The sequence below is a fragment of the Crocodylus siamensis genome, chromosome 5, assembly GCF_052110815.1.
Source record: "Crocodylus siamensis isolate JL-2025a chromosome 5, ASM5211081v1, whole genome shotgun sequence".
NCBI classification, from domain to species: domain Eukaryota; kingdom Metazoa; phylum Chordata; order Crocodylia; family Crocodylidae; genus Crocodylus; species Crocodylus siamensis.
In genome coordinates, this window is record NC_143399.1 from 110,874,251 (window position 1) to 110,901,120 (window position 26,870).

The 26,870-nt window shown below is 38.5% G+C and overlaps 1 protein-coding gene across 1 annotated transcript in view; it reads right to left on the reverse strand.

Annotated features, from left to right (window-relative positions):
• The window catches only part of DROSHA (drosha ribonuclease III), a 107,180-nt gene that overhangs the window by 21,589 nt on the left and 58,721 nt on the right, over window positions 1-26,870 (reverse strand). The window contains exons 18-25 of the mRNA XM_090049953.1: window positions 24,858-24,965; window positions 19,751-19,889; window positions 18,865-18,925; window positions 14,375-14,434; window positions 10,788-10,887; window positions 5,953-6,055; window positions 2,642-2,712; window positions 601-645 (exon numbers count right to left, since the gene is read on the reverse strand). Of these exons, the coding sequence (XP_089906079.1) occupies window positions 601-645; window positions 2,642-2,712; window positions 5,953-6,055; window positions 10,788-10,887; window positions 14,375-14,434; window positions 18,865-18,925; window positions 19,751-19,889; window positions 24,858-24,965 (687 nt within the window). The remainder of the gene's footprint in view (window positions 1-600; window positions 646-2,641; window positions 2,713-5,952; window positions 6,056-10,787; window positions 10,888-14,374; window positions 14,435-18,864; window positions 18,926-19,750; window positions 19,890-24,857; window positions 24,966-26,870) is intronic.

Here is a 26,870-nt window from a genome sequence, read left to right on the forward strand (position 1 = left end):
AGGAATCCTGTGGATTTTATTCAAGGTCTTCAAGACGGTGACTAAACCAACCAGATTTCACAAACAAGCAAGGAAAGAGGGCCAGATTTCAGATTTTCCCCAAACAAGCAAGGAAAGAGGGCCAGATTTCAGATTTGCCCCAGTATCCCAGACCCCATCTCACACCAAAGTTGCAGGAATGACTGTGGATCAAGCACTAGAGCAAAAATTTTGCAATACAATTCCTTAATTCCTTACACTTCCTATGATTAACTTAATATCAAAATGGTAAGGCCAGTGAATTATATGCAGAAACTGTTTTCATAGACTTTTTTCTAGGTACAGGGATAACAGGAAGAAGTCAAAATGCTACCTCTCAGTAGATTTATCTTGCTGTAACTCCAGTCGTATATCAAATCCAAGCCAAGGAAAGGAAAATGATTAATTCTCAAAGAGTCGGAGGCTCATTATTTACAAAAATTCACAAAGGCAAATATATATGTTCATCTGGCTACTTGTTAGTAAATTTTCTAAAGGTGTCAAGACAGCTGAATGCTATGAAAAGCATCTTCGGAAATAAAACAGAGCTATGAAATTTATTATAGAAAGGGACGCACTTACTTGGAGTGGGTGTAGAGGATAATTAAGCCATACATCCCGCAGGTCCTGCAAACATTGAGAGATGCCTTTAATGCTCAGGGGAGTCATTTAACAAATTCCACAGTACTAAATAAAATGTCATTACTTGAAATACTGAACTATTTCAGATGCTGACTCTGCTTATTGCAAATTCAATACTGCTGGCAAACTAATTTTGAAAACAGTGTATTCACTATTCAAACTGCCTGTAGTTCTCCCAATTAGCTTATGTCAAAAAGGCAGAAAAACCTTTGAACCAACTAAAAACTGGTTTAAAAAGTTAAAAACCCCCCACATATAATTTGTTTAGGTTGTTGGTCTTACTCATTTCCACAACTTCTCAGCATCCAGTTTAAATGTGACGAAAAGCTAAGACTAAGAAAATACTGTATTTCATGTTGGTTTCCTTCATTATAGGCACTCAACAGCATATAAACACTGAGTTTTAGTGCACTACAAAATAGTTTTATTTCTAACAAACATTATTTTTCATAGGCCTACAGACCTTACAAAAAAACAAAAACAAATTAATTCATTCCTGGGCACTGCATCATTTACGTTGCAGTTAATACCTAAATACCCTCGGCATGTAAGTATTAGGTCTTCCTTAAACATGTAAGATGACCAAGTCCCAGCCCTAATTTGGCAGTAGTGGAGGGATGGCAGTATTAACTGCCATCAAACCCATGCTACCAAATCTCTAAAGCTATGGGAAGCCTTCTGGGCCAGATGCCATGGTTCTGCTGATCTAGCCTGTGGGCCTGGGGTTTAAGCATCCCTGTTATAAATGAACCACACTTTCACTCTCACTGGCCTTCTACTTAGTCTTTGTGCAGTGGTTTTCAAACATTATCTATGCAAGCTCCCATGGGTATGTAGTGCTTTCCCAAAGAGTACATGTCTAAATTTTAATAATGGCAGTGAAGCTTCTGATTGGTCAACACACAGTGAATAATGGGGCTGCCACATATTGATGTCAGTGTCAAGATCCTTCCTAAGTAATAAGCAACCAGAGATGTGTCAGACGTAGGGGTATGAGCAGCAATATTTTCCAGGTAAAGGGGTACACGACTAAAACAGTTTGAAACCCACTGATCTGGTATATTTTCCGGGTAGCTACTATGTAAATGTAAACAACATTTTCTAACATGGAAGAGTACTTAACTATACAGCTGAAACACCGTTCTAAGAATAGCCGGAATACAAAAATATACTTCCAATAAAATTTTTAAGATGCATCTAAAACTATGTTTTTGTTATATATGTAGGATATAAAGATAACAGAATGGTGTGATGTGATATAACAATTCTATCAAGAATGCATGTGCATGATCTGTGCAAATCATTTACAGCTGTCTTCCTTGTGGAAAAAACAGGCCATTTCATAATCATACTAGGAAAACCATGCACTCATGAATTCCCAATTTTAGTTATATGTTACATAAAACAAAACAGAACAAAAAAACTTGACATTTAAAAGATTTTGAGATTGCAAAGGCAAACACTCTGGAATTAGGAAATGGCAGACTTAAGGTTTCCGTTGACTGCTACCTTTTACTGCAGATGGTTTTTTGCATGTAATCTCCTGTTTAGTTTTTAAAAAGGCAATTAAACAGATAAAACAGTAATTCTATGATTTGGAAATATACTGACCCCTTTACATAGGTCTGCAGTTCAAATGAACCTTCAGGTCTCTAGCACAAACCATTGGTGGTAAAACTCTTGAAACAGAATTCAAGATTCATGCACTGTATGCTCTTTATACCCTGAGCAAACACTGTTCTCTTGAAGAAACACCATCTAATTCAAAAGTTATCCTGTTTTATATGGGACCAGCAAACTTGCTACCACCAAATACTGTGCTTTATTCAATAGCTCTGACCCCAAGCTCAGAAATATTTTTTTCCGATCCTGATCTCTAAAAATCAGGTTTTAATACATATAACTGCCAAAATTAAAAACAAACAAACAAACAAACAAAATTTCATTTGAAGTGATTCAGTTCATAAAAAATGACAAATACCTTGTCATTAAACAGTAAACGCCCAAATAATTGTTTGGCTTCTTCTAGGCTTCCTTCTAGGTAAACAGCACCTATATGGGGGACACATTACAAAATAGGAAAGAAGAAAGGTTATATATAGAAATACAAAGATATTTCAAATTCCTGACCTCCTCTCTTGATGACTGATTTTTTTAAATTACAATTTTTCATTTTACTGCTAATAATTAAAATAAAAAATGAACTTTTCTAAAAGCAATAAAGAATATAATTTCTGACAATATTGACAGTATAAAACAGGTAAAAAGAGCAATAATTTTTTAGAATCCCACAAATGTAAATCAGCAATACCAAATGATATGCCAGAAGAAGTTACCTGTAATCCTACGTTATACATGTTTTCAAGTCATCAGATAGCTAAAATTCTCTTTTACATTATATATATGCATGGGCAACCGGTGCCTCCTGAGTCTGGGGGGGCACCCGCAGAAGCCAGTGGCGGGGATGGCGCTGGCGAGCACCTGCAGAAGCTGCTGGCAGTGGCGGGGACGGCCCAGTCAGAGAGGGCATGTGCCCCTCATTTACTTTCCAAAATTATGTCTTGGGTCATGGTTTAAAATGAATGCTTTAGAGCAAGATCAAAGGGGAATGACAAAAAATAATACTAGTAACAGCTAGTATCCAAGAGCTCCAACTAGGATAGTGTCCTGTGTGTTATCTGCTATACACATGCACAGAAGGCATATACAAATATGCATGTAATTTATGACAACATAGGTTGGCAAACTATGGCCTGCAGGCTAGATACGGCCAGCAGAGCTGTGAGCCAACGCAGTGGTTGACTTCGTCTGTGCTGTACTGCATCATGCTGTGCTTGGGCAGCAGGGAACTTTGCCCATGCTATGCTGCAGTCAGCTGTAGCAGACAAAACCTAGCACCAGCCTGCTTTGAACCTGAGCTGAGACATTCTAGCCAACTGCCAGAAAAAAGTTGCCCACTGCTGATTTAAGGGAATATGAAGCCAATGTGTGTAAAACAGAGGGTAAATTAGGAGGACAGCAATAGTAGATATAGCATGGATTTCCTTAGGTTAGCTACCAAACACTGGTCTCAAATCATCTACAAGTGTTTACTTTTTCCTTGGGCACACGTACACAATATTTTTATGGGTAGTGCAAAAGGCACTGCCCTCCACAGTGGTCAGACCCCTGCCAAATTTCAAGTCCTATTCCAAAACAAGTAGTAATTAGAGCTTTTCCAAAAATAACCACAAGAATGGCTAATAACAAACAATGGTGTGTGGCATCTGTAGAAAAGCTTGCCAGAAATAAATTATGTTAGTATTGACACCAGAGTACTCCTTTTATTTTTTGGCCATCATTTTTAGTTTAGTGAAAAGGACCCTGGTCATTTAATATTTCTTAACATTAAATGGAGGAGTCCTAGGTGCTTCCCTTCCCCGACACCAGACAACCTCCTGCTTCTTAGACAGCCCTAGAAAACCTTACTTGCACATGTAACTTCTTGTAATAGCAGGCCTGCTTTTCTTAGTAAATCAGCTCCCCACAATACAACAACTACCACCTCCTACCAGCAGAAAACATTTGAAATACCAGTAGATACAAATCTAGCGATCATTTTTCTGTTTCTTTTTTTTATTTGTAAATTAAAGATCAAAGCGTTCATGAAAAAGTGAAGCACAGTTAAAAGGGGAACTCTTACTTCTTGATCAGATGAAATGCATTATAGCCCAAGGCAGAATGCATATAGCTGTTACCGTCTAAGCAAATGACAGTATATTTTTCAGGGCCAGCATAAAATACATTAGGAGCTAGTGCAGTGCAAAAAGCTTGAGAGAGGCCTGGAACAAGAGTTATTTTACACAGTCAATACTCTACTCAACATATTTGAATTATCGATTGCGAAGTATAAATCTGAATGACTAGGTTTAGCTACGCATGTTTTTATCAGCAGATTTTGTTTATTTCTGTTCAAAAGGAATAAAAAAGGAATTATAAATTAAATATGATATCAAGCAGAGCCTTCCTGTGACAAATCCAATGAAGACTTTATGTCTGCTGCCTCGTTTTATCCAATTTGGTTGATAACAGCAGACACATTCTATGGTTCTCCCTCTTTATTGATACTTGTTACCTGGGGCATAATAATATATAGTGCTGTAAGTATTGCTCAACTAAGGGGCTGCTTAGGAGAAAAGTTCATCAGTGAGCCTACTGTAGGCCCTTGTGGAAAGAGGGCTGCAGTTATGCCTTCCCTCCCCCTACTGAAACTGGAAGACTGAGGCAGAGATGCTTACAGGGATTCCCACTCTCCAGTTCTAGTGACTGCTGATCATTGAAGCAGAGCTCATAAACTTTTCATTCTGCTTTCTCTCCCTCTCCCTGTCATAGGGGAGAAAGAAAGAGCAGATCACTGTGAGATGCTAGGGGACTCAAGAGACCCACATCACAATATGGTTCATTTTCCACAAACAATCTCTATCGTTACATTTTGCAGACCTATAGAGAGCTTGTTGTTTCAATCAGCAGCACTTTTATGCTACAAAAATGGTGTAAGTGCTACAAAAGGGGTATGAATACTTCTCTGCTAAACTCCCGTAGTACTATAAAGGCACATATAGCACTGCAAATGTTACTTCTGTCCAGGATTCAGAGCAGTCAATCACAGAATACGATATTAGTGCCTTTCAAGCTGACTTGATATATTTCTTTTTCCTAAAGCTGCTGAATTGCCAAGGCTGTCTTTGGGGAAAAGAGGCCAACAAAATTCCCTTGGCTGTTGCCTGTTCCACCCACAATAGTAACTAAGAAGTAACAAGCAGACAAAGAAAATAAGATTCTGTGACTTGGTTGCAACTGCCTGCTAAATCTGGATAATAATGGATGCAAGTAAAGCTTTAAGGATAGGACCAGTCTACAAAGACATGCTCACTGGAGAATAGCCAAGAAGCAAAGTTACAATATAAAGCTCTTTTGTTTACAGTTAAAAAAATTACTTTGAGAGGTTTCCCCATTTTTTTCACATGTGCAACTTTATCCTGAATCCCTGACCACCTTAACAGAAATGCAGTATTAGAGGAATTTCTAAGGTGTTCAGGACAAAGAAGTATTCCCAGCTGGTCACATGAAATTCTAAGACTGCATGGAGGAGCTAGAAAGTGCTAGAGCATTGAGGAGGTTACAAATGATAATACAAAAGAGCAAGAAAATTAAATCACTGTACAGCTGAATATTCATGATATTATGAATATCTCACACATTCATACATGTGCACACAGACTTGCATGCATCCACAGAGAGTATGTATTTTACCTATCAAGGCTTCAAAACAGTTTGCCATTGCATGGCGGAGGTCTGATTCCCTGCAAAGGTCAGGTCCATGAGCATAAAGCATAAACCGGTCCAGTTCCAGCTTCTAGAAACATCAACACAACATGTGAAAAAGACAGCCAAAACTGCAGACCATTTGAACTATAAAAACATCACTATTTAAGAAGTCAGTCATTATACCAGTACCTTGGCCTTGGGACAACATTATTATTTTTATTATTATTATTGCAGAGCACCTGCATTGAAAGAAAACTGAAAAGTAGTGACTACATAACCTGCCTTCAAACCTACAGTTGGGTCACTCATATAGCTTGTTAGCATGCAAGCAAACAGCTTGATGCTGAATTCCTGAGTCAAGTTCCTAAGTGGAAAAAACCCAGAAAATTACACAACCAACACTGGAGGGAAAGCTAGAGTGAACCATGCAGGAAGGAGGAGGGGAGAAATGCAATGCAATGCTGGTTGAATGATGTCATTATACTATGTTTTTCATGTTGCTTCTCAATGAAGGGACACTAGAAGTGAGAGTAAAAGATGAAGAAAAATCTTACAAACAAGAGGAGGGGAAAAAAAAAAACCACAAGGGAGGAAAAAAACCACCACTGAGCAATCCAGTGAAAATGCAGATTATCTCTGTAAACAGGGGCTGTTGGGTCAACAGGTGGCAGTAATAAATACCGCTACTGACTGCAAGGAGAAGACTGGTGTATTAATCCACACTGCCACCTAGCTTTGCTTTTCTCACAAACATGCTATTCACATCATCTATTTAATAATCTACAGCACAGCTTGCTAGTAAGATTCACAGGTATTGAGTCAGATACATTATGTACTAATATATAATAATTCTGGAATTGAAATGCATGCAGGAGTTATTCGTCTTCATTTATGTATTCAACTTTGACACAAAGCCATTAAAACAGATTTTTAAAGGGAGATTTATGCATCTTGCAAAAAAGGGTATTAGAATAGGTTTTTCCTAAACCAGTAGAAGTTTCTACAAACCAATTTCTCTCAAACCAATTAACTTTCTACTTCATCCCCCTAGAGTGTATTTAATAGGTGAGGGTGGAGAACTAAAACATTTCAGAGATGTATGGTCTACATGCATTTCAATTTTTAAAAAAACCAGCACAAAATTTTCAGTGGTTTAATACCTATTCACTTTACAGCATAAAAGAAATCATCACTTATTAAGTTACATCGCACTTTATACATTAAGGCAAGTTACTTGCGAGAACTGACATCAAAAAATAAAATTAATTGTTTTTTATATTGAATTTAAACTTCCTAAAGGCTATTTTTCAACTTCTAATGTCAGTTCCCATTTTTTTTCCCCAGATGTCTTAATGCCTTTTTTTTGGATACGTTTTTAACTTCAAATTTCATCATGGCAGATCGAAGATATATTTTCTAAATTTCTATTATAAAATAATTTCGACTGTATATAAACCGGTGGCTGGAATCCTGAAATTAAGCCAGCATTTTGGGCACACAGGAGAAATAGAAGATGGATCCTGAAGAGGGCATCAATATCTGATCAAAATATGAATATTAACAAGTGTAAGTAGTCTACTGAAACATCACCCAAGGGGAAACATGGGGAAAAGGTATGTAGTGCTAGGGGAATCATGGGGAAGCGATGCGTGGAATGAGGGGAGTGCAGAGAAAGGGTGTAGGAGAAGGGGCATGGTGAAAGGGATGCCTAGGATGCAAGGGAAGTGGAGCATGGGGAAAGAAACACACAAAGCAGGGGAAGCACAGGGAAAAGGTGCATGGAGTTGCTTTGGCCCTAGCCCCAATCCCAACTCTGGCTGAGGCTGGAGACTGAAGCCAGAGCCACTGCTACTGCCTGGCCTGGCCTGGCCTGGTGTCTCAAGCTCCCCCTGAGACAGGAAGAACAGCTGCAAATGTGAGGGGGGCAAAGGTTAGGAGGAGGAAGGCACTAAGGGAGGGACAGACAGCAGGGAGGCAGGCACAAGAGGCAAGAGCAAGATAGCGGGGGAAAGGGGCATGGTGCAGGCTGCTGTCCCCCAGCCACTGTTTCCCCTGTCACTACATTTCCCCTGCGGCAGCAGTGGGAAGATGCATTTAAAAAGACCCTCCACCAACTAGATTCTAGTTATGGAAAATTAAATTGATCATTTTCAATATCTCCAATCTAATAATTGGGGGGGTCATCTTAGATTTGAACAAATAAGCTGTACACGTAGTAAAAAATAAAATAAAATAAGCTATACACCTAGTAAAAAAAGCCCCTCATTTTATATTCACATACCAACCTGCCTCCCCCCTCCCATTAAACGCATTGTCTATCATATGCTTAATCATGGAAAGCAACTATGAAGGTGACTGAATACAGCCCAGGTTCACCATGCCCATAAAATATCTTGCTCATATTGGGCCAGGTTAATACCACAAGCCAAGGTTAGTGCAGCCCCTCTGAATAAGATAGAGTGCCCATTGTACTCAGTCCCCCTCAGCACTAACTCTTTTTCAAGTCATGGTGAACCACTACACCAAATATATTTTGACTTCCTCTTTCACTCCCATAGCTGAGAAGTGCCTTTCTGTCCCATTTCCAATTATTCCTGTTTCTTCACCAGCCTTAAATGTCTGGCAAACTTCACCAAACTTTTATGTAGCTGAGAACCTCTGCTGTCCCCTCTCCTAGCCTGTCCTGCGTGGTTCGTGTAGCTCTGCTCTCTACAGGGCGGAGAGGGACCAGGCAGCCCTGAGCTTCATCTGCATACACATTTTAGAGAGGCCCAGAACTTGAGACAGGAACACCCAGTTCCACTCATGAGTGGGGGAGCTAATTAGGATGTGACTTATTTGGGAGAGGGGGGGTAGCGCTGAGTAGTGCTGGGCTGTGGGATAACCATGGCTTGAAACATTGTTGCCTCTACTGGGGACCTGCCCAATGCACTATATGAATATAAGTCACGAGCCTTTTGGTTGTGGACTAGTACCAAGCAGTTTCTACTATATAAAAGAAGGTAAAAAAGTGGTATTCAAAAGTATGTTTAGGGAGTATGTGCTTAAACTTGCAGCAGTTTGCAACAAGTTAAAATGAGTCAATTCTGGACCAACTAAGTCTGTAGTACCTATAATAATTTGCATTACTATAGTTAGGTTTATTTCAAAGTCAGTGTTGTTTAGTTTCTTCCATGTCAAATTTTCCAGGGAGGGCAGGCATCTGCTGCTCTCCCCTCTGTCCACTTCCCCTCTGACATGTTCAGCTCACTTGAACGATGTGCTTTGGGAGTTAGTAGGGTTTGACAGTAAGGAGGGGAGGGACAGGGCAGAGGGAAGAAGTGGTGGGGGGAGTAGAGGGCAAGGGGACTACCTGACCATCTCAGGCACCTGACTCCCCCTCTGTATCCACTACTTTCCCTGTTGTAGCAGTGGAAGGCGGACAAATTCAACACAACTCTCTGATAATTAAATTCTACACCTAGAAAGTTATAAAAATATATTTTTTCCATATACAGAAACTAATTATTGGGAGGTCATCTTATATTCAGATTATTATATGTCTTACATTATTATTTAATTATATTATATTATTATTACGATCAAAATATTATGAACACATGTTTTAAGGGCCTATGAACCTGAACAGGATTTAAAATGAGAAAATGAATTCAAGTGTCAGGCAGTTTAAACAACATATTTATAAATGTAGACTCAATTCAAAAGTTTCTCAGTTATTTTCTATAATCTACATAGTGTCTCTCATTACACACTTAAAGAAGCCACATCGAGGAAAATTATTGTGTTCATTTCCTGCCCCTTTAGCCTTCTTAAGAAATGAACAGCAAGAGGTTATAAAAGTAATCACATGAACTTTGACAGTAACTCTGGAGTAGACACCGCTTGCTTAAATTATTGAGTGGCTATGAAGAAAGGATTAAAAGGGCATTCTGAAACCATAGGCAATACACAACACATGAGTCTTTTGCAGTCTATTGCCTTATGTTGGTAAGTCTCCAACCTGTAGGACTAATTTTAACAAAGGGCGGTGCGGGGAGTAACAACAACAAAAAATACGTGGTAAGATCTTCACTGGCTAACAAAACCATGGCTGAAGAAAAGATTGTCAAATCTTTGTGAAAATAATTTAAAATTGGGAATGTGTGATAGTTTTACCTTAATTATCAGAGAAAAAAGTTACTAAAATGTAATTCATAAAATCTAATGTACTAAATTAATAGAAAACCTTCTTTTTTCCACATTATATATTACTAAAGCTCTTTGTTCACTCTTCAGATTTGTGTTATCTGACATTCAAATTAGAAAATAATCAAAGGTTTTTCTCCCTTGCATTTTCTTCGTACATATATTGCCATATGGCCTTCTATAATTACCTAAGTTGATTTTCAATTATCTAGTTAGCATCACACTAGTTACCTATTTAGTATTAATTAGCATAACTCCAGAAAGTTTAAATAAATGGATAACTAAATAATGGAAATCCTTACATCCTGTCCCATAGCTGAAGTACACCCTCCTCCCGAATGATCCCTCTATTTCAAATATTACTTCCTCAAAGTCTGATTGGCATCCTTTTGCCTGTGAGAGATGGTAGATATCGCAGCCTATGGTGCAAATGGTTTGTGGTATTTCATGTGATTGAAGATATACTCAAAGTCTATCTTCAAACCTCATGATAACATGACTAGTGATCAAAATCAAATTCAAGATATATGGTAAAGACACTAATATAACTTGGGCAGCAAGAACCAGCCACCTAGTCCCAGATATCACAGCAACCTAATTCATACAAAGAAAGAGATTAAAAGGGCCGCACATACCTTAGCCAACATAGCAAGATGCTGATTTTGAACGATGGCAGTGCGATAGGTAGCTAGTCCTCCTTCTTCCAGAGTTGGAAACAGATAGTACAGATGAACACTGAAAAAGAAAAGTCACTCTCAAAATGCTTTATATTCAAGATGTCCATATCAATTTTGTGCAGCTCTGTGGAATGCTGACACCCTATCATGTTCTCACAGTCCCCAGAAAATCTCACTGGAAGTAAGAAAATGATCTTTTTAAAACAAAGACTAAGTGAAGAAAGTTTTTACTACTTTGTAGGCAATTTTTAAATACTTGAAATTGCCTCTATTATCATCTTATCAGCAAGACCCTAACCGTAATAGAATTCAGCAGCAGGTTGAACCCAAACCCGAGGGGGGGGAGGGGAACCGACTATCTGTGGGACGAAACACAGGTAGGAACCATCAGTCTCTAGCTACTTTATGTCACAGACCTAAAGGTGTTTAACCCTACATGGTTGCTAAAGAAAAGGCTAAACATATTTGTTCATAAAGTCCATAAAACAACTGAGCTGTCTGTAAAATACTAAGAAACCATGAGCTTGACTAAAGATCCACTGGAATGAGGCTGGATGCAGGTGCTGACAAACAGACATAGCAGAACAGACTATCTTGCATCTGACTGAGAGTGCAGCTCAGCAATCTGCAGGGAACTCTGTCAGGCCTTTGGGGGGCCACAGAACCCTCCGGACACCCCTTCTTCCTCCCCAACCTGTGTGTCGCCACTGTGTCCCATCAGCTATCACCTGCCTGTATTATCTGCTCACCTTGGAGGTAGGCAGGGCTGCACAGCACTGGGTGGTCTGAAGTTAGTGGTAAGGCTGGGACAGAGGGAGGGCCAGTGGGATATCAGGAGGGTGGGATTAGGTGCAGACAGCACGGTACAGGGGTGGTGAATAGGGGTATGAAGATAAAGAGGGGATTGCTGGGGTGGAGGCAGCAGAGTTCAAAAGTTTGGAGGCTACTCATGCCTGTTTTACTGTTCGTGGGCCTAATTCTTTCTGTTTGATGGCAACTTTTCTCTGTCATAGTGGTGAGTCTCCTATCGCAAGGGACTGGGCTAGGTGGTACTTCCCCTGGATTGGTTTGCTAACGACTGAGACTATTAACTGCTTGGGTTTCACTTATTGTTTAAGGTTCAGGTTTGCCCCTGTTATAAGCCCTGTTTGTGTTTCGCACTGCTTAACCCAGTTAAAATTTATTTTCCCAGGGTTTTTGAGTGGGGGCTCACACCAGATTTAGAAGTTGGTGTTAAAACCCTAAATTTGAACCCAGCCCTTGTTACTATTGTCCAGGACCTCGCAGAAGAGTTACATTTATCTTACATAGAACATAGGTAGGTAAAAAAGTTTGGTTCTCAATAAAATGTTTGCAGATTGTCCAGAGAAAAAAAGGCCTCGAGTTGGTAACCCCGGTGAATATTAGATCAACTTTGGTTCGGGATTAAGATGTTTTAATTTTTTTTTTTTGGAGTGCTTAACAAATTTCTGGTTTTAAATGCTAATGAAAATAGATTTTTCCTTCAGATTAAAAAAAAAAATCTTGTGGTGACTGCAAAGCAAACATTAAAATATGCTAAATACACAAAAGCCTGAGCTTCCTCACCCTGAATAGTGACTGGCTAAACAAAAGTGAAATCAATTAGTCTATTTTTATTGAAGGTATGACAGGTAGTCAAATGTCATTAACAGGATGAAGAGTAAAAAATTAACAAAAATAGAGACTTTTAAAACGTGCTTAATGAAGTCCTTCATGAGAAAATTTAGGAACTATTTAAGGAAACAGTACAACCATGGATTACAAATGGGCTGAGTCAAGAAAAAGATGGAATTAAATGACCCAGCCAAGAGAGGTTAAAGTAATAGTCATGATTTTGGGTACCTCAATTTATACAGGCCCAATCTGAGACACCATGAAGCAACAGTTAAATTAGGTCCCCTCAAAAGCTAGTTACATGGAAGTCAAAGTAATCAAAATGACTAGTCACTTGAACTTCTGGGCCCCTATTTTCAATACAATAAATAGAAATTTGATGATCAATCATATTGTTATCTTATTTCAAATATTTCAAACCTACATGTTAAAATGATAAGTTTCTTGCCAGACACCACAGCATATAAAGTCTGACATAACTCAGTGCAGCTAATATATATATTAATTACCTGAACAAAGAGTGAGATAGCATTTTTTTCAGATGAAGTGAAATTATTTCAGTTATTTAAGAATAGATTTGTTAATAACATGTTAAGACAATAAAATTAAGGACCCCAATTCACACAAAGCAACCGGAAAAGGCCTTGAAATACATGCAACTTAAATGCATGCTTCAGTTAAGTAAGCATGTAATTAATTCCTTGAATAGACATTGATGCAAATATTGTATTTTTTCATATACAATGCACTTCGGAATATAATATGCATATTGTTTTTGAAAGGCAAAATGAAGAAAAAAAAGATTTTTCCAGGGTTATGGCTGTATAGAAGAGGGACAGAGCTTAACCTTCAGCTGGCTCCCCCATCCCATTTCTACTAAACTGAAGCTGAAACCTTACGGTGTTCTTTATTTATAGAAACTTAGCTTTTAATTGAGTATAGCTAATAGGTAACAGGAAAAGGATATACAAGAGGATTTATATTACCTATAACACTATTCGCTTCTTTCAAATAGTTCTCTAAGTTCTCTACCTATTTCCATATTAAAAATTATCAGATAAGGGAACCGAGAGCGGATACACACCCTTTCTCACTGAATTTTCTGATTGCTTTTCGTTACAGACAACACTATTCACTCACAAAGATGACTGTCACTCAAGCAAGATTCAGAGGCAAGTTTGAGTACTTTCATAATCTTCTAATACTCTTCATTACTTTCCTAAGACTCAGCTGAGCAAAATGGTTGCAATTTTTGATACACTGCGAATGTATTATTTTTAAATAGTACATGTCTGAATGTAAATATATTTATGTCATTTATACGAAAGGTGCAAGCTGTGTCCTTCAGGACTAAGGTTTACAGAATAAATCCCCTTAGAAATTTCTACACACTTGGTTTTACTTGTAAATACTTCTCACTTGAGATTAGAGAGGAAGAGACCAAGAACATCCATGGAAACAAAATGACATTTTTTAAAAGAGAGATTATTTTCCTTATAAACTGGATATATACTGTAAGGAATTTGACCCAAGACAAATTGATCTCTTACCGTCATGAGCAACTTTAAATTATATTTGACAGGATAGAGACACTAGCTTTTCATCCTGTAATCTTATTCTTTACAGCTTCAGTATTGGAAGAGACTTCAAAATATGCAGACGCAGAAGTGGAACTCTTATAATTTTGCAGTCCTTGGCACGATTTTACTACATATATAATTGATATAATATTTGTATACTTACTTATATTTAGAAAATAAACACCACACACATTTGTATGCATGGTCTGCATTATACAGTCAAAGCACAAAAGCTTTGAAGCATAACAAAACCAAATGTTAAGATGTAACATACAAATTTGATTAACGAGAAAGACAATGAAGAATGTTGTAGAAAAATTCCACCCTTACCTAGTTAAGAATTCTACTACAGCATCTCCCAGAAATTCTAGACGCTCGTTGTGGTTAATCCTGCAAAGATTTGAGATTCAATTTCAGTAAACCTCATGAATAATTGTACAATAAAGAGAGAATAAAAAAAAAAAATTAATTCATTTGCTGATCAGGCAGGGAAAGGAGTTTGGTTCTGTCTGCTTTCCTTTTTGACACTTTTCCTTGTGATATGCAGTAATGAATATCTGGGTTATCAAACTCAGGGCTGACAGTCGGAGTCTTTGAATCTTTATATGTTTTACTATATGTTATTGCTGGCATTTAACAAAGAGACAGGAAGCAGTATTTCTGACTAACAGTGTGGAACATCATACCGTGACTGAGTTTTTTTTTGTACATTGCCATGGGCACCAGATGATTTCAAATAAATTACCAACTTCAGTCTTGTATATGATACTACGGATATGTATATGATAAGCAACTTCCTGGGTGTGTTGATTCTGCAGTAGGCTATCACTGTATCATAGCTAAAAGGGAGTCTATAAATCAGATGAGAAAAATGAGGCCAGTCCATGGGCTGGCCAGCAGACCCATAGGCCATTCTTTTCCCTGGATCCAGCACCCACCCTGGCAACTCCAGGATCTACACTGCATATGGCACATATCCTGCAGCAGCTCGGGCTGGTGCTGAGTGGTCAGGGCAGGTGCTGAGCATGGCACAGATCTGATCCTGCTTGCAGGGCTGGTCCCAATCAATTCAGATCCAGGGGTATCACCAGGGGCCAGATAATGGAGCTCTTCAGGCCAGATTTGGCTCATGACGGTATGTTTGACACGCCTGCTAGAAGTGCTTTTGTTTTTCAGAGCATCAAATACACTATTAAATTATTAATAAGTTTAGCTTTCCTCTAGACCTCCTCTGTCTAATCTATTTTATTACTTGTAAGAGCACTCCAGACTGGGTTTTTTTGTTTTCCTTGAAGCTTCCCTTCTTTCATGCCTTCCTTGCTTTAAAAGTTTTATTTATAACTGAAAGACAGCAGGGAATTGTCACTGAAAAAGAAAGGAATGTAGTACATAAGATACAATAGTTTTCAAACTCTTATGCACATTCATAAGTTCAAGTATGTAATTCTACTGACTTCACAAATGTGATATTTGTAGTGCTGCAGCTGCATTCATGGGAAGTTTCTTTTCAGAGGTCACGTTCCAAGAAATTTGCAGCTTTTATGTAATTCTCTCCCCTTGAATAATTAAGTAGCCCAACTGACTTCTTATAAAGCACACCTTGGTACATACTGAGGGCACTTATAGACATTCATAAAACTGAAGGATATCAGGCTCAACTGCAGGACCATCAAGTGGGTGTGAAACTGGTTGCAGGGTAGGACACAGAGTCCAAATGAATAGATCAGTGTCATCCTGGCAAGATGTGGGCATATCCCAGGGGTCGGTACTTGGCCCAGTGCTGTTCAATATCTTTATCAACAACCTGGATGAGGGGGTGAAAAGCCCATTGGCCAAGTTCACAGACGACACCAAGATATGGGGTTTTGCGGACACACACGCAGATAGGCTGCAGATACAAGCAGATCTAGACAAGTTGGCATGTTGGGCAAAACAGAACCAGATGAGGTTCAGCGTAGAGAAAAGCAAATCTAAAGAAGTGATTCTCCCACTTTACTCAACACTGGTGCAGCTGCAGCTGGAGTATTGCATCCAGTTCTGGGCGCCACACTTCAACAAGGATGTGCTAAATCTTGAGAGGGTCCAGAAAAGGGCCACCCACATGATCAGGGACTTGCATAGCAAGCCGTATGAGGAGAGTCTGAGGGATTTCAGACTCCTCAGCCTAAAGAAAAGAAGGCTGAGAAGGGACCTGATTGCGGCTTACTGCTATATCAGAGGCGTACATCGGGGCCCAGTAAACAACTGTTCACCAGTGCACCCTGGGGAAAAACTAGAAACAACAGCCACAAACTCCTAGAAGATAATTTTAGGCTGAACATTAGGAAAAACTTCTTTACAACTAGGGTGTCCAGACTATGGAACAAGCTCCCCCCTCATCTACCCTAGAGGTCTTCAAGAGAAGACTAAAAGGTCACCTGGCTGGGGCCGTCTGACCCCACGTCTTTCCTGCTCATGCAGGGGGCTGGACCCGATGATCCTTCAGGGTCCCTTCCAACCCTATGAATCTATGCCGCTGGAGACATCATGTGTATCAGTATCCCTGCACTGAAAAATAATAGTGGGCACTTTGAACTAAAGCTCATTACATAAGCTTTAGTTTAAAGCGCCCTGCTGCCATTTTTCCGTGCAGGGATGCTGATACATGTGACACTGGAGTTTGCTGGAGCATGGTAATTACCACACTCAACCAGATTTGATTAAGTCTGCTTCAATGTGCCGTAATTACAGCACACCAGTGCAGCCTCCCTGCACATGTATAGGGGCTCATAGGCTTCAAGCAGCAATGCTGCACAAAGCAATAATTGTCACTGATACTGTAACTCCTCTCTATGGAAGCATAATGGAAAAAACAGCTCTTAGAAGCATAGCTTTTACTTAAGAAAGGCTGACTAATAGGTGTGGTTTTTCTTTTCCTTTGGGAGAAGAGTTTAGTCTCTGATGGATATTGGATGAATGCTTAAAAATAGTATTTTGTAATTATAGATTATGTTAGCATAATGATTTTCAAACCCACAGCTTCAATGCAACAGGACTCTCCATTGCTCACAGCAGCAGGCAATTAAAAAGTTAAAAGTGAGGTGGACAGAGAGCAAATGATGATGTTTGTAATGTGTTACTTTCGTGGCATTGTGAGCCACAGGCTGATGAGAGTTAAGGCCTTACACAGGTCAGAAACAGGTGTTATTTTTAGCAGTAGAAATTTCTGAGATTTCCATCACTAAAAATGTCCGAGCCTGCTTCCTGGCCCCACTGGTTTTTAAATCACTGCCCTGATGACATAACTACATTAGCTGGATGCTGGCGGTGGATGAAAGACCTCACCCGCTATATGAGGGAACTGGGTTTATTTAATCTAGAGAACAGAAGATTGAGAATTTAATAGCAACCTTCAACTACCTGAAGGTTGTTTCCAAAGAGGATGGAGCTAGTCTGTTTTCAGTGGTGGCAGATAATAGGATAAAGAACAGTGGTCTCAAGTTGCAGCAAGGAAAGTTTAGGTTATATATTAGTAAAAACTAAAAGCACTAGAACAGGTTACCCAGAGAGGTGGTGGTGGAATCTCTATCTTCAGAGATTTTTAAGACTCAGCTAGACAAAGCCTTGTGTAGGATGATATAGTTTGGACTAGTCCTGGAATGAGCAGGGGGTTGGACTAGATGACCTCCTGAGGTTCCTTACATCCTAATGTTCTATGCGGCAAGGACTGCAAAACACCTGGCACAGATACAGCTATGTCAGCAGTTAAGTTGGTGTTTCCCAAACTGTGGGATGTGTCCCACACAAAAGGCTTGTGGGGGAGCAGGATGTACAAATCATGGCATCAGATCTGCAGCAGCACAGTAGTACAGTTGGATGCTTTGCAACTCCTACTTCAGGCACTCTTGCACCTGCCTATTTCAGCCACTGCTGCCGCTTGCCCCTGCTATTACTTGCATTGGTGAGATGAACTGGATGCTGTATCGGCTCATGCCTGACTATACTACAATGGGGCATAAATCCATATGGTTTAGAAACCTGGTTTATGTCATTCAGGCGGATAGTATAATTATGCTAGCAGAAAACCACCTTATACATACTTCATCTACACTAAGGCAGGGGGATCTCCTGGTACAGCAATGCTGAAATAGTTATTGCAGGGCATTCTATACTGTAGAAAAGCCTTTATTTTGGACTGAATTTTGTGTTGTTTACTCATGTTTGGTAGCCTCACTGATTTCAATGGGATTATTCATGAGGTAAGATATTGCTCACCATTAATAAAGATACTTCACAACAAGTGTTCAACTACAATGAAAAGTAAAACATGCGTAGCATTTTGCTGTCAACCTTTTCAGTTACCAAAGTACAGAAGTTCAAATACTCTTTTATGCTTTCTAGACTGAAGCAGATTCTCCTTAAGAGCTCTCTTAAATTCACAGCTATTGCATGCCTGACAAAGCTAGTACTTCATTTTTCTGTGTCACTTTGAAAGGATGTGCAGGGCATCTCTGGCAAGTGATGGTTTTAGGACTTCAAAATAAGATTCCCAACTTTCCATTCATTACTCTTACTGTCCCTCTTTTTCAAAGTTCTCACTGACAATAAACCATCTGATTTGGTTAACGCTCCTGCTTCACAAAATGTTCAATACTTTTGGAAAGATTTGCTTTTTGTTGCATACTTATGAGTGCAGACATTTCCTTCCTTCCCACAGCTACTTAAATAATTAAGCTGCGTTATTAACAAGCTGTTTAATTTTTCTTTTAGGGCCACGAAAATTATGTTATTTTGACTTATCTAAAAACATTACAGACTAAAGTAACGGCTGTTTTCTTTACCTGGAAGGGGCTGGGTCATCTTGCCCAAGACGTGACATAATATTTATCAAGGTATTTATTCCTGTAAATGTAAAAAAGAAATACAAATTTTGTATGTATACTCACAAACACTTTGAATAGATGTGAATAGATTTTAAGCAATTACTTTGTATATTGCTTTGTTATTGGCATACAAAAATACCATTGCTCATCTAAAATACAGCTGCTGGATCATTAGGAAAGCAGAAATGTCATAGATTTAGGATTTAATTATACCAGGAAGTTATTTATTTAGGAATACCCTTTATAGCTCCCACTAGCAGATACCTGCCCACTTCAGACCGCTTTTACATTCACAGAGCCAGACAAAAGGGTACAGAAAGGTCAGGGTCAAATAAGACACAGCAAGACCCTAAACACCATATAAATATGACGTTTGTACAACTACACTACATATATACACTACACTACATACAACTACACTACATATATAGTGTATATATATATACAACTACACTACATATATAGAGGTGTAAAGCTGTGCAGCAGATAGACCACACATTTCAGCAAGGATTACACTGCAGTGTTACAAACAAGTTTCATTACCAAGATGTCATCAGTTTTATGAAATAACTTTAGCATTCTTACTCTGTTGTGAAATATCCAACAAGAAAAAGTTATGCTTGCCAAAATAACACAAAATATATTCTGTAATATATTATCCTTGCTTATTTCATCGGCTGCTTACTTGCTTACTAATTCACAGAATCTAGTAATTTATGCACAAGTACTGTTATCTTCTGTATTAGATGAATGGTGATATTTCTCAGAGGAAGATAGGCCAAATAACTACTTGCTGATGGCAGTTTTACTCGGGAGAGAGAAAACGGGTGTCTTAACTGCATACCTTTTTTCCTCATGTGCATGTGATGGACTTTTCGGTCTCCATACTTGGGCTGTCGAATTCCACAGTTGGATAATGAATTTCTTGCGTGGTCTGGATTCATTCCAAAGTTTAAGTGATGGCTTGGATGAGTCATGGCAAGCTAAAATGCAGCCCATGTAAGGGAAAAAAAAGAAGAAAACTTTTTTTTTTCAACTGCAAAAAGCACATAGCTGTCATTAGCAGCTACCATTCTATTCCTCATTTCAAAGACATGCCATCATATGCTGTTGGCGATTAGTAACTTTGGGCATGTGTAGACAAAACAGGGACCCAGAATTGAAGCAGTGGGTTTTTAAAAACACCACTTTAATTTTGGGCGAGGTAAACGCTCGTGTCATGTACACTTGTGTCTTACCTGCCTGTCCGGCAGCAGGGAGGGGAGGATCAGCTGCCGTTGGGCGAAGTGGTCCCTGGGCTGTGAGGGAGAAGGGGGAGGGGTCCCAGGGGGCACTGCAAGTGCGGAGGGAAAGACCAGGTCCCTGTGCAGCTCATGCAGGCAGGCAGGCTCCAAGGGGGAAAAAAAATTAAAAGATCAGGCTCGCCGCTTTTTTTTTTTTTTTTTTTTTTTTAATTTCTTCTGTGGAGTCTGCCTTCCTGGGCAGCTGCCAGCACGGGCTGGCGGCACAGTCCCTGAGCTGCACAGAGCCAGTTGCTTCACTCCATGGCCGTAGGGTAGCAAACTAAAACTCCCTGGAGGTGTTTTAGTTTGCTGCACCCCAAAGTCATTTAATGCACATTACACTGCCAAATGGATTACAGCAGCTGGAATTAGTGTGCAAAATGCCACTGACACATGCAAACACCAACACCATTAAAGCGGTGCAAAAGTATTTAACCTGCTTTGAAGTGTCATGCACACATGCCCCATTTAGTCTACACATGCCCTCTGGTTCCAGTAATTAAAATGTAGGACGTACTACCTCAGGTATCTCATTAAATGCATTGTTTATGTCACTTAACTAATTAACTTTCAACAACTTAAAAAAATAGCTTTTGAAGGAAAAGAAATGTGAATTGTCAGCTTGCCCTAAACATTTTGCTTGCCAACTTTGTTCAACTATATAAAATGTTATAAAAACGTGCTTAACTTTAAAAGCATAACGTTTCCAATATTACAAGATTTATATATAAGAAGCTCTTCTTTTGGTTAAATGGACAATGTTAATATTTTTATAGAATTCCAATAGGCATACTAACAATAGGCTGCTCACTTTGCTTTTGTTGGAAATACTCCGAATAATGTACAAGTAAAGATTATTAGAATAAGCAGAATTAGATACTATTCATTGGTTATTACTTTATCAGTGGCACCATAAAAAGGAGGTTTAAGTAGCACTTAATATTGGGAAGAGGGAAAAAATGGCCCCAATCCTGAAAACACTCCATAGTAGCTGCACTGTTTACTAGGACAACTTATACCCAGAAAGTTACTCATGAAATATTAGCAAGAGGCCTTCAGGTTCTAAACAGAGACCTTCTAATTGCTCTTTTGCACTCTGCCTTCAATCAGTAGTTTTTCACTCCAAAACACTATGCCTACAGGGAGAGGATCCTTTTAATTACTGTGCTATTATAAAAAGAACTTATTTCTCAAATCTTTAACCCCTCACTGGTACCAACTACATATCGGCACCTCTCTACTTCCAAAATACACAGTCCTCTAAAAATATGCCATATTAAAACTTCTTAGAATGGGTAAAAAAATGTAACATTCTCCATTGATAAAACACACTGTATATGAAACATAAGATCAATGTGAAATTATGTATTTGTATCTTGTAACTTCTGCATAACAATTTGTGAATTTGTCTACTGGAACAAAATTGCATTTAGAGGAATCGAGCATGGATAAAATATTTTTATCATAATCATTCATTAGCATGATTTATGTTTATGGACCTCAGCTTATGCCAGGGTTGGGCAATTATTTCAGGTGGAGGGCCGCTTACTGAGTTTTGGCAAGCCATCAAGGGCTGCATGACAGGCAGTCAGGGGCAGATACCTATTAATTTTCTAAAATTTTTAGGGGCCTCACAGGCTGGATAGATTGGCCTGGCAGGCCGCATCCGGCCCCTGGGCTGCATTTTGCCCACCCCGGCTTATGCTTTCCCTTCTACTTGTGGGGGGGCGGGGTGTTTCATTTTATCATAATGGCTTGTATGTTTTTGCAACTTGATTTTCATCCTCAGCACTAAAATCAGGACAATCTGAAAAAAATGACAACGTCTTCACAATTAAATGAGAGGCAAGGAGTTGTGTCAGTAAAACTGCATGATTGGGATAGACTTAGACAAGCTTTCAAATATGAAGCATTCTGTTTCAGGTCTGAGGTAAAAAGCAGGCACAGCAAAGATCTGGAAAGCTGTGAAACTAGAGAGGAGACAAATTCCCAATGGTAGCAGATAAAACAACTAGCAAATGAAAAAAACAGCTTGATCAGTGGGAGATCAAGACCTTTCAAAAGGAAAGAGGGTCCTTATCACTTGGAGCACAGGAAGAACGATTTTCAGGAATCAGGTAGATTAATGACAAAGTCGGTATCAGTGTTCAGCCCTAAGTCCTTAACATCCAGACAGTTTATGATTCTTTGTTTCCAAGTTCACTTTCTGAACACATGTTGTAAATTTCCCTTGAGCATGAGGACAGCGAGGTCAGAACCAGTGATGGTTCTACGAAAAGCATGTTCCTACAGATGTTTGTGCATTTCTGTCCTTTATATTTTTTTCCGTGACAGTTCATTCTGGTGTGTAGTTTCTGTCTACTTTCGAGGACATAGTTACCCTGAATGTATTTGGTGCACTGGACCAGATAGATCACATTTTAGGAACACCTTGTGTAGGTTGCATGGGTTCTGATGGGTTCATTGTGGGAGCGTTGATTGTTGTAGCAGTGTAGAGTGTAGCAGGTTTTGCATCTGTTGTTAAGGCAAGGCTGTATCCCATCAGATGTTTTTTGAACAGTTTGGAAATTTGCTTCTGACGAGGAGTTAAGCAAGGTGAGGGAATCATTTGAAAGGCAGAAGGTATCTCTCAAGGTCCAATCTATATTAAGTATAAGCCATAATTGTTTGATAATTCTTCTAATCAGTTCCAGTGTGAGGTGGCAAGCGACCACCAGGGATGTGCAGTTACAGAGGGGTTTCTTTTTGTATTGTAGCAGGTTAATGCAGGACAATTGGGTGGCTCTCTCAAAGATATGGCCTATTTCTCTAGACTACTGGAGTGTCTTTACTGTATAAAGGCAGATTTCAGGTTGGTGTGGTAGGTGTCACAAGTATTCCTCTCTGAGCAGATGCAGTAGTACCTAAGGCCCTGACTGCAGATTACAGATTTTCTGGTTTGCTTGGGATGACTGCTAGTTTTGTGTACATAAGTATGGTGGTCTCTGCGATATGTCTAAATGGTTGGTAGGGTGATATGCTCGATGTGAATAATGGTATCTAGAAAGCTGGTATTAGTGTAGGAATATTTACTACTGTGGGAGAGAATTTTATCAGGATGTCATAGTTGTTGAACCTGTGGTGGAAAAAAATAAGTCAGATGATCAAAATATTACCTACGTAACACAGGTATAGTGCAAGTCCTATAGTTCCGTTTTCTAAAAAATTCCTCCTCCGTATGGCTCGTGAAGAGGTTGACTTATCCAGGGGCAATTTTCTGTGCCTGTAGCTGTGCCCATGATTTGAAGAAAGTGTCAACTGTTGAAAGTGAAGTTGTGGGTGCGGATGAAGTGGATGATTGGTAGAACATTTGCAAACCTGAATCTAGTCTATGTTTTTGTAAATATTTCTGGCAGGCATCTGTGCCTTCATGGTATTGGATGTTCGTATACAGTCTGGTAACATCCTTGGTTCAAAGCATGGTTTTCTCAGGAAGAACGGTGACGTTCTGGATTTTTTGAGGAAGTCTGTTGTGTCTTGAAGAAAACTTTCTCTTCGAGTGACAAAGTTTCAGGATAGTTGGATAGTTTCTATGAATTCCGACAGCTCTTCAATGAATTCCGACAGTTCTTCAATGAGGGTACCACAGTTGGGTATGATGGGTCTATCTTACTTGTGAACCTTGGGGAGCATAAATAAAGTTGCTAAGGTAGGAGGGTGGGGGATCAATGGAAGTAGTTTTTTTTCTGGAACCAGTGTGGAAATGATTTGATAATATTTTCCATTTCCAGAATGAGTATTGGTGCGGGGTCCTCCCTAAGATCTTTATAGTATTTGGTGTCAGAGAGTTATCTGTTAACCTCACTGAAGTAGTCTTGACAGTTGGTGATGACTACATCTCCACCTTTGTATGCTGGTTTGAATATTATTGTTTAAGTCTATTCGAAACATGCAGTTGTAGTTCAGTAAAAAGACGCCATCCACAAAAATACTTGTCTCTCACTTAACTCCTAGACCATCATGGCTACATCACTCTAACACTTCACAATTAAATATAACTAACCATCTCCACCCTGTTAGTATGCTGGGTATAGCATACTGAGAACAAATGAGTATTTTAGGATTTTTCTCAATATTTTTTGATTGATTAAATACAAAAATGTTCCCAATTTTTAGGAATGAAAATACAAAACTATGCAAAAAATTCACTTTTTGCACTACCATTGACAGAACACAATCTGCTCATTTATTTTTGCCTGTTCACTTGACACTGGGTTTTTGCTGAAAGAATTCCAGTATGTAAAAATGCACTTGCATAACTTGTTGACCTTGGAACACAGATGCATTAAAAACCAAAAAAATTACATACAATTTCTATCTCTTTCCTTTCATAACTGTAAATTTTTAACAAGAACCTATATAAATCAAACACTGAGGAGAAGCCCTGATTTCATAAGTCTTATCAGACAACTGACATTAATATAATTAGATAATTCCATAAGAGCATGGTAGCTAATTTCTCCAAGAATTGTAGTTTCACTAGGATTATGCTAATAAGCCTGAAACTATTAGGAAAGAATGAAAAGACATATATGCTCCCACCTCTCTCTTGCTTCATGTAAGCAGAGTTTCACACCTACAGAACTTACATATAAAAAGTAATATATAACTTATTTTTTCAGTCCTTACCTGTAGCAAGCAACGATCTCGAAATGTGTATCCTATCAATTTGTCTAAATGCATCAGACATTGATGATAGCGAATATGGTGGGTAAGCACAGGAAGCATCATTGCATGCTAGGAATACAAATTGTCATAAGGAAAAGTGTTCATTAATAAAACACAGAAAACCTTCAGAGTGACAAAAACAACATAAAAAAGTTTTACATATTATGACACATGAGAAATGAACTAAAAAAAATGGCCTTATATACTCCATCATCAACACATGTAACTAATTAGAACCTATCCATATGTTGGCAAGGTAAAGATTCAACATGCAAACGTTACCCAGATTTTGCTATATTAAAAAAGACTGAATGAAGACTAGCATTTGCATCTCTGACTTAACTTTAAGTTATATCACATGAATCACAAAAGGTCTCTACACTTGAAAGATAATATAATTAGCTTTTAACAAATGATCCTAAGCACTTATTCCAAATGTTGGCAGGCAGGAGGACTCTGCAATGTAAAGTTATATCCTTATTACTCTTTTGCCTTCATTTCCTTCTGAGAGAGGATTCAGAGGCCAATGCTTTTAATTTTTATAAAGTACTGCACTTAGGTAGTGCCTGAGCTATCACACGCTAAAAAGAAGCAGAATGGCAGTTGTATAAATTTACCTATATGCAAGCCTTTTGCTGAAAAGTAGTATAATGGTATATCTATGAGGGGTTTGTTGTGTTTTTGGGTTTGGGGTTTTTTTACTGAACAAATGGGTGAACACTACAAATGTGTTGACAAGTAAACTGATAAGAAGAGAAACTGCACTTGAACTGAGCCTTCAAGAGGACTTGATTACTGAATTACTGAAAAGACAAGGGTTTTATGTCCTCACATTGTAAAAACACTGTTGCTGAATGTAATAGTATTAAGTGAATTTCAAGTACCTTAAAACATACAATAGTTACTTTTAGAATAATTTAAGTGGCTTTAAGGACAACCTTCCCCTTCTTATGTCAGGTATAACACTGATTATTGCATTTCTCCATTCTATGATCACTTTATTAAAACACCTTGGACAACTCACAGCACACTAGTTCAATTTCTCCCACTTGCATTTCATTATAATGGTCTTTCAGGTGATCACAACAGTACTACTGGTAACTGATGGTGCACAGACCATAATTTTAATATTACATAACAAATTGTATGTTTGGCTCAAATTTGAGGACTAGATGTACAGATTCTAAACGTAAAGGTCTTTAATATGACTCTTGCAATTATACTGAGATGCTGATTGGCTTGATTAATTTGAGTCAATAGGGTTATAATTATTTGTATTTCTGATGTATCTTTCTTTTTTTTTTTTTTTAAATAAAAAAGCTTTAAAAAAACCTGATAAATGAATATTGATAAAATTTAGACTCCTGAAACTAGGGTGTATACCTTAAAGGCACCTGTGTGACATAGAATTGTTATTTCTTGGAAGTGACTGAATAGCAGTAAAAAGGTGTGCACTGTATCTGCCAAATAATTGTGAACCATTTCAAACCATCAAAGAACTTCATAGATTTTCTTCTTCTCTTCCCTTGTGTAAGTGCTTCATTTTGGAACATGCTAAGTCTAACATTATTGTTATGAGACAGAGTAATTTAAAATTATTAGAGTGCTTCTATGTTTTAAAAATTTCAATCTTTTAAACTACAGTGCTTTTAAGAATTAAAGTAAACCAATAATTTAAAATCATTCGGCATTAAGTCTGCCCACAGAGTTGATTTACATTCAGTGAGTTTTTAGCATTCTTCATTCTAATTGGGCAAAACGCATATCTGAAAGCAACAATAGCAATCTTTCATTTTAAAGGTTACATAGTTTAGTCTACTTCTGACCACTTAAAGAAATGGAAACAACCAACATTCATTTCAAAATTGACCAGTTTAGATTTTATCATCTTAGATGTACAAGAGAATATGAAAGGTGGCTTTGTATTTTTTGCTCTTTGATGGTTTGCTGTCTTTCAACAAGTTTTAATGAGAC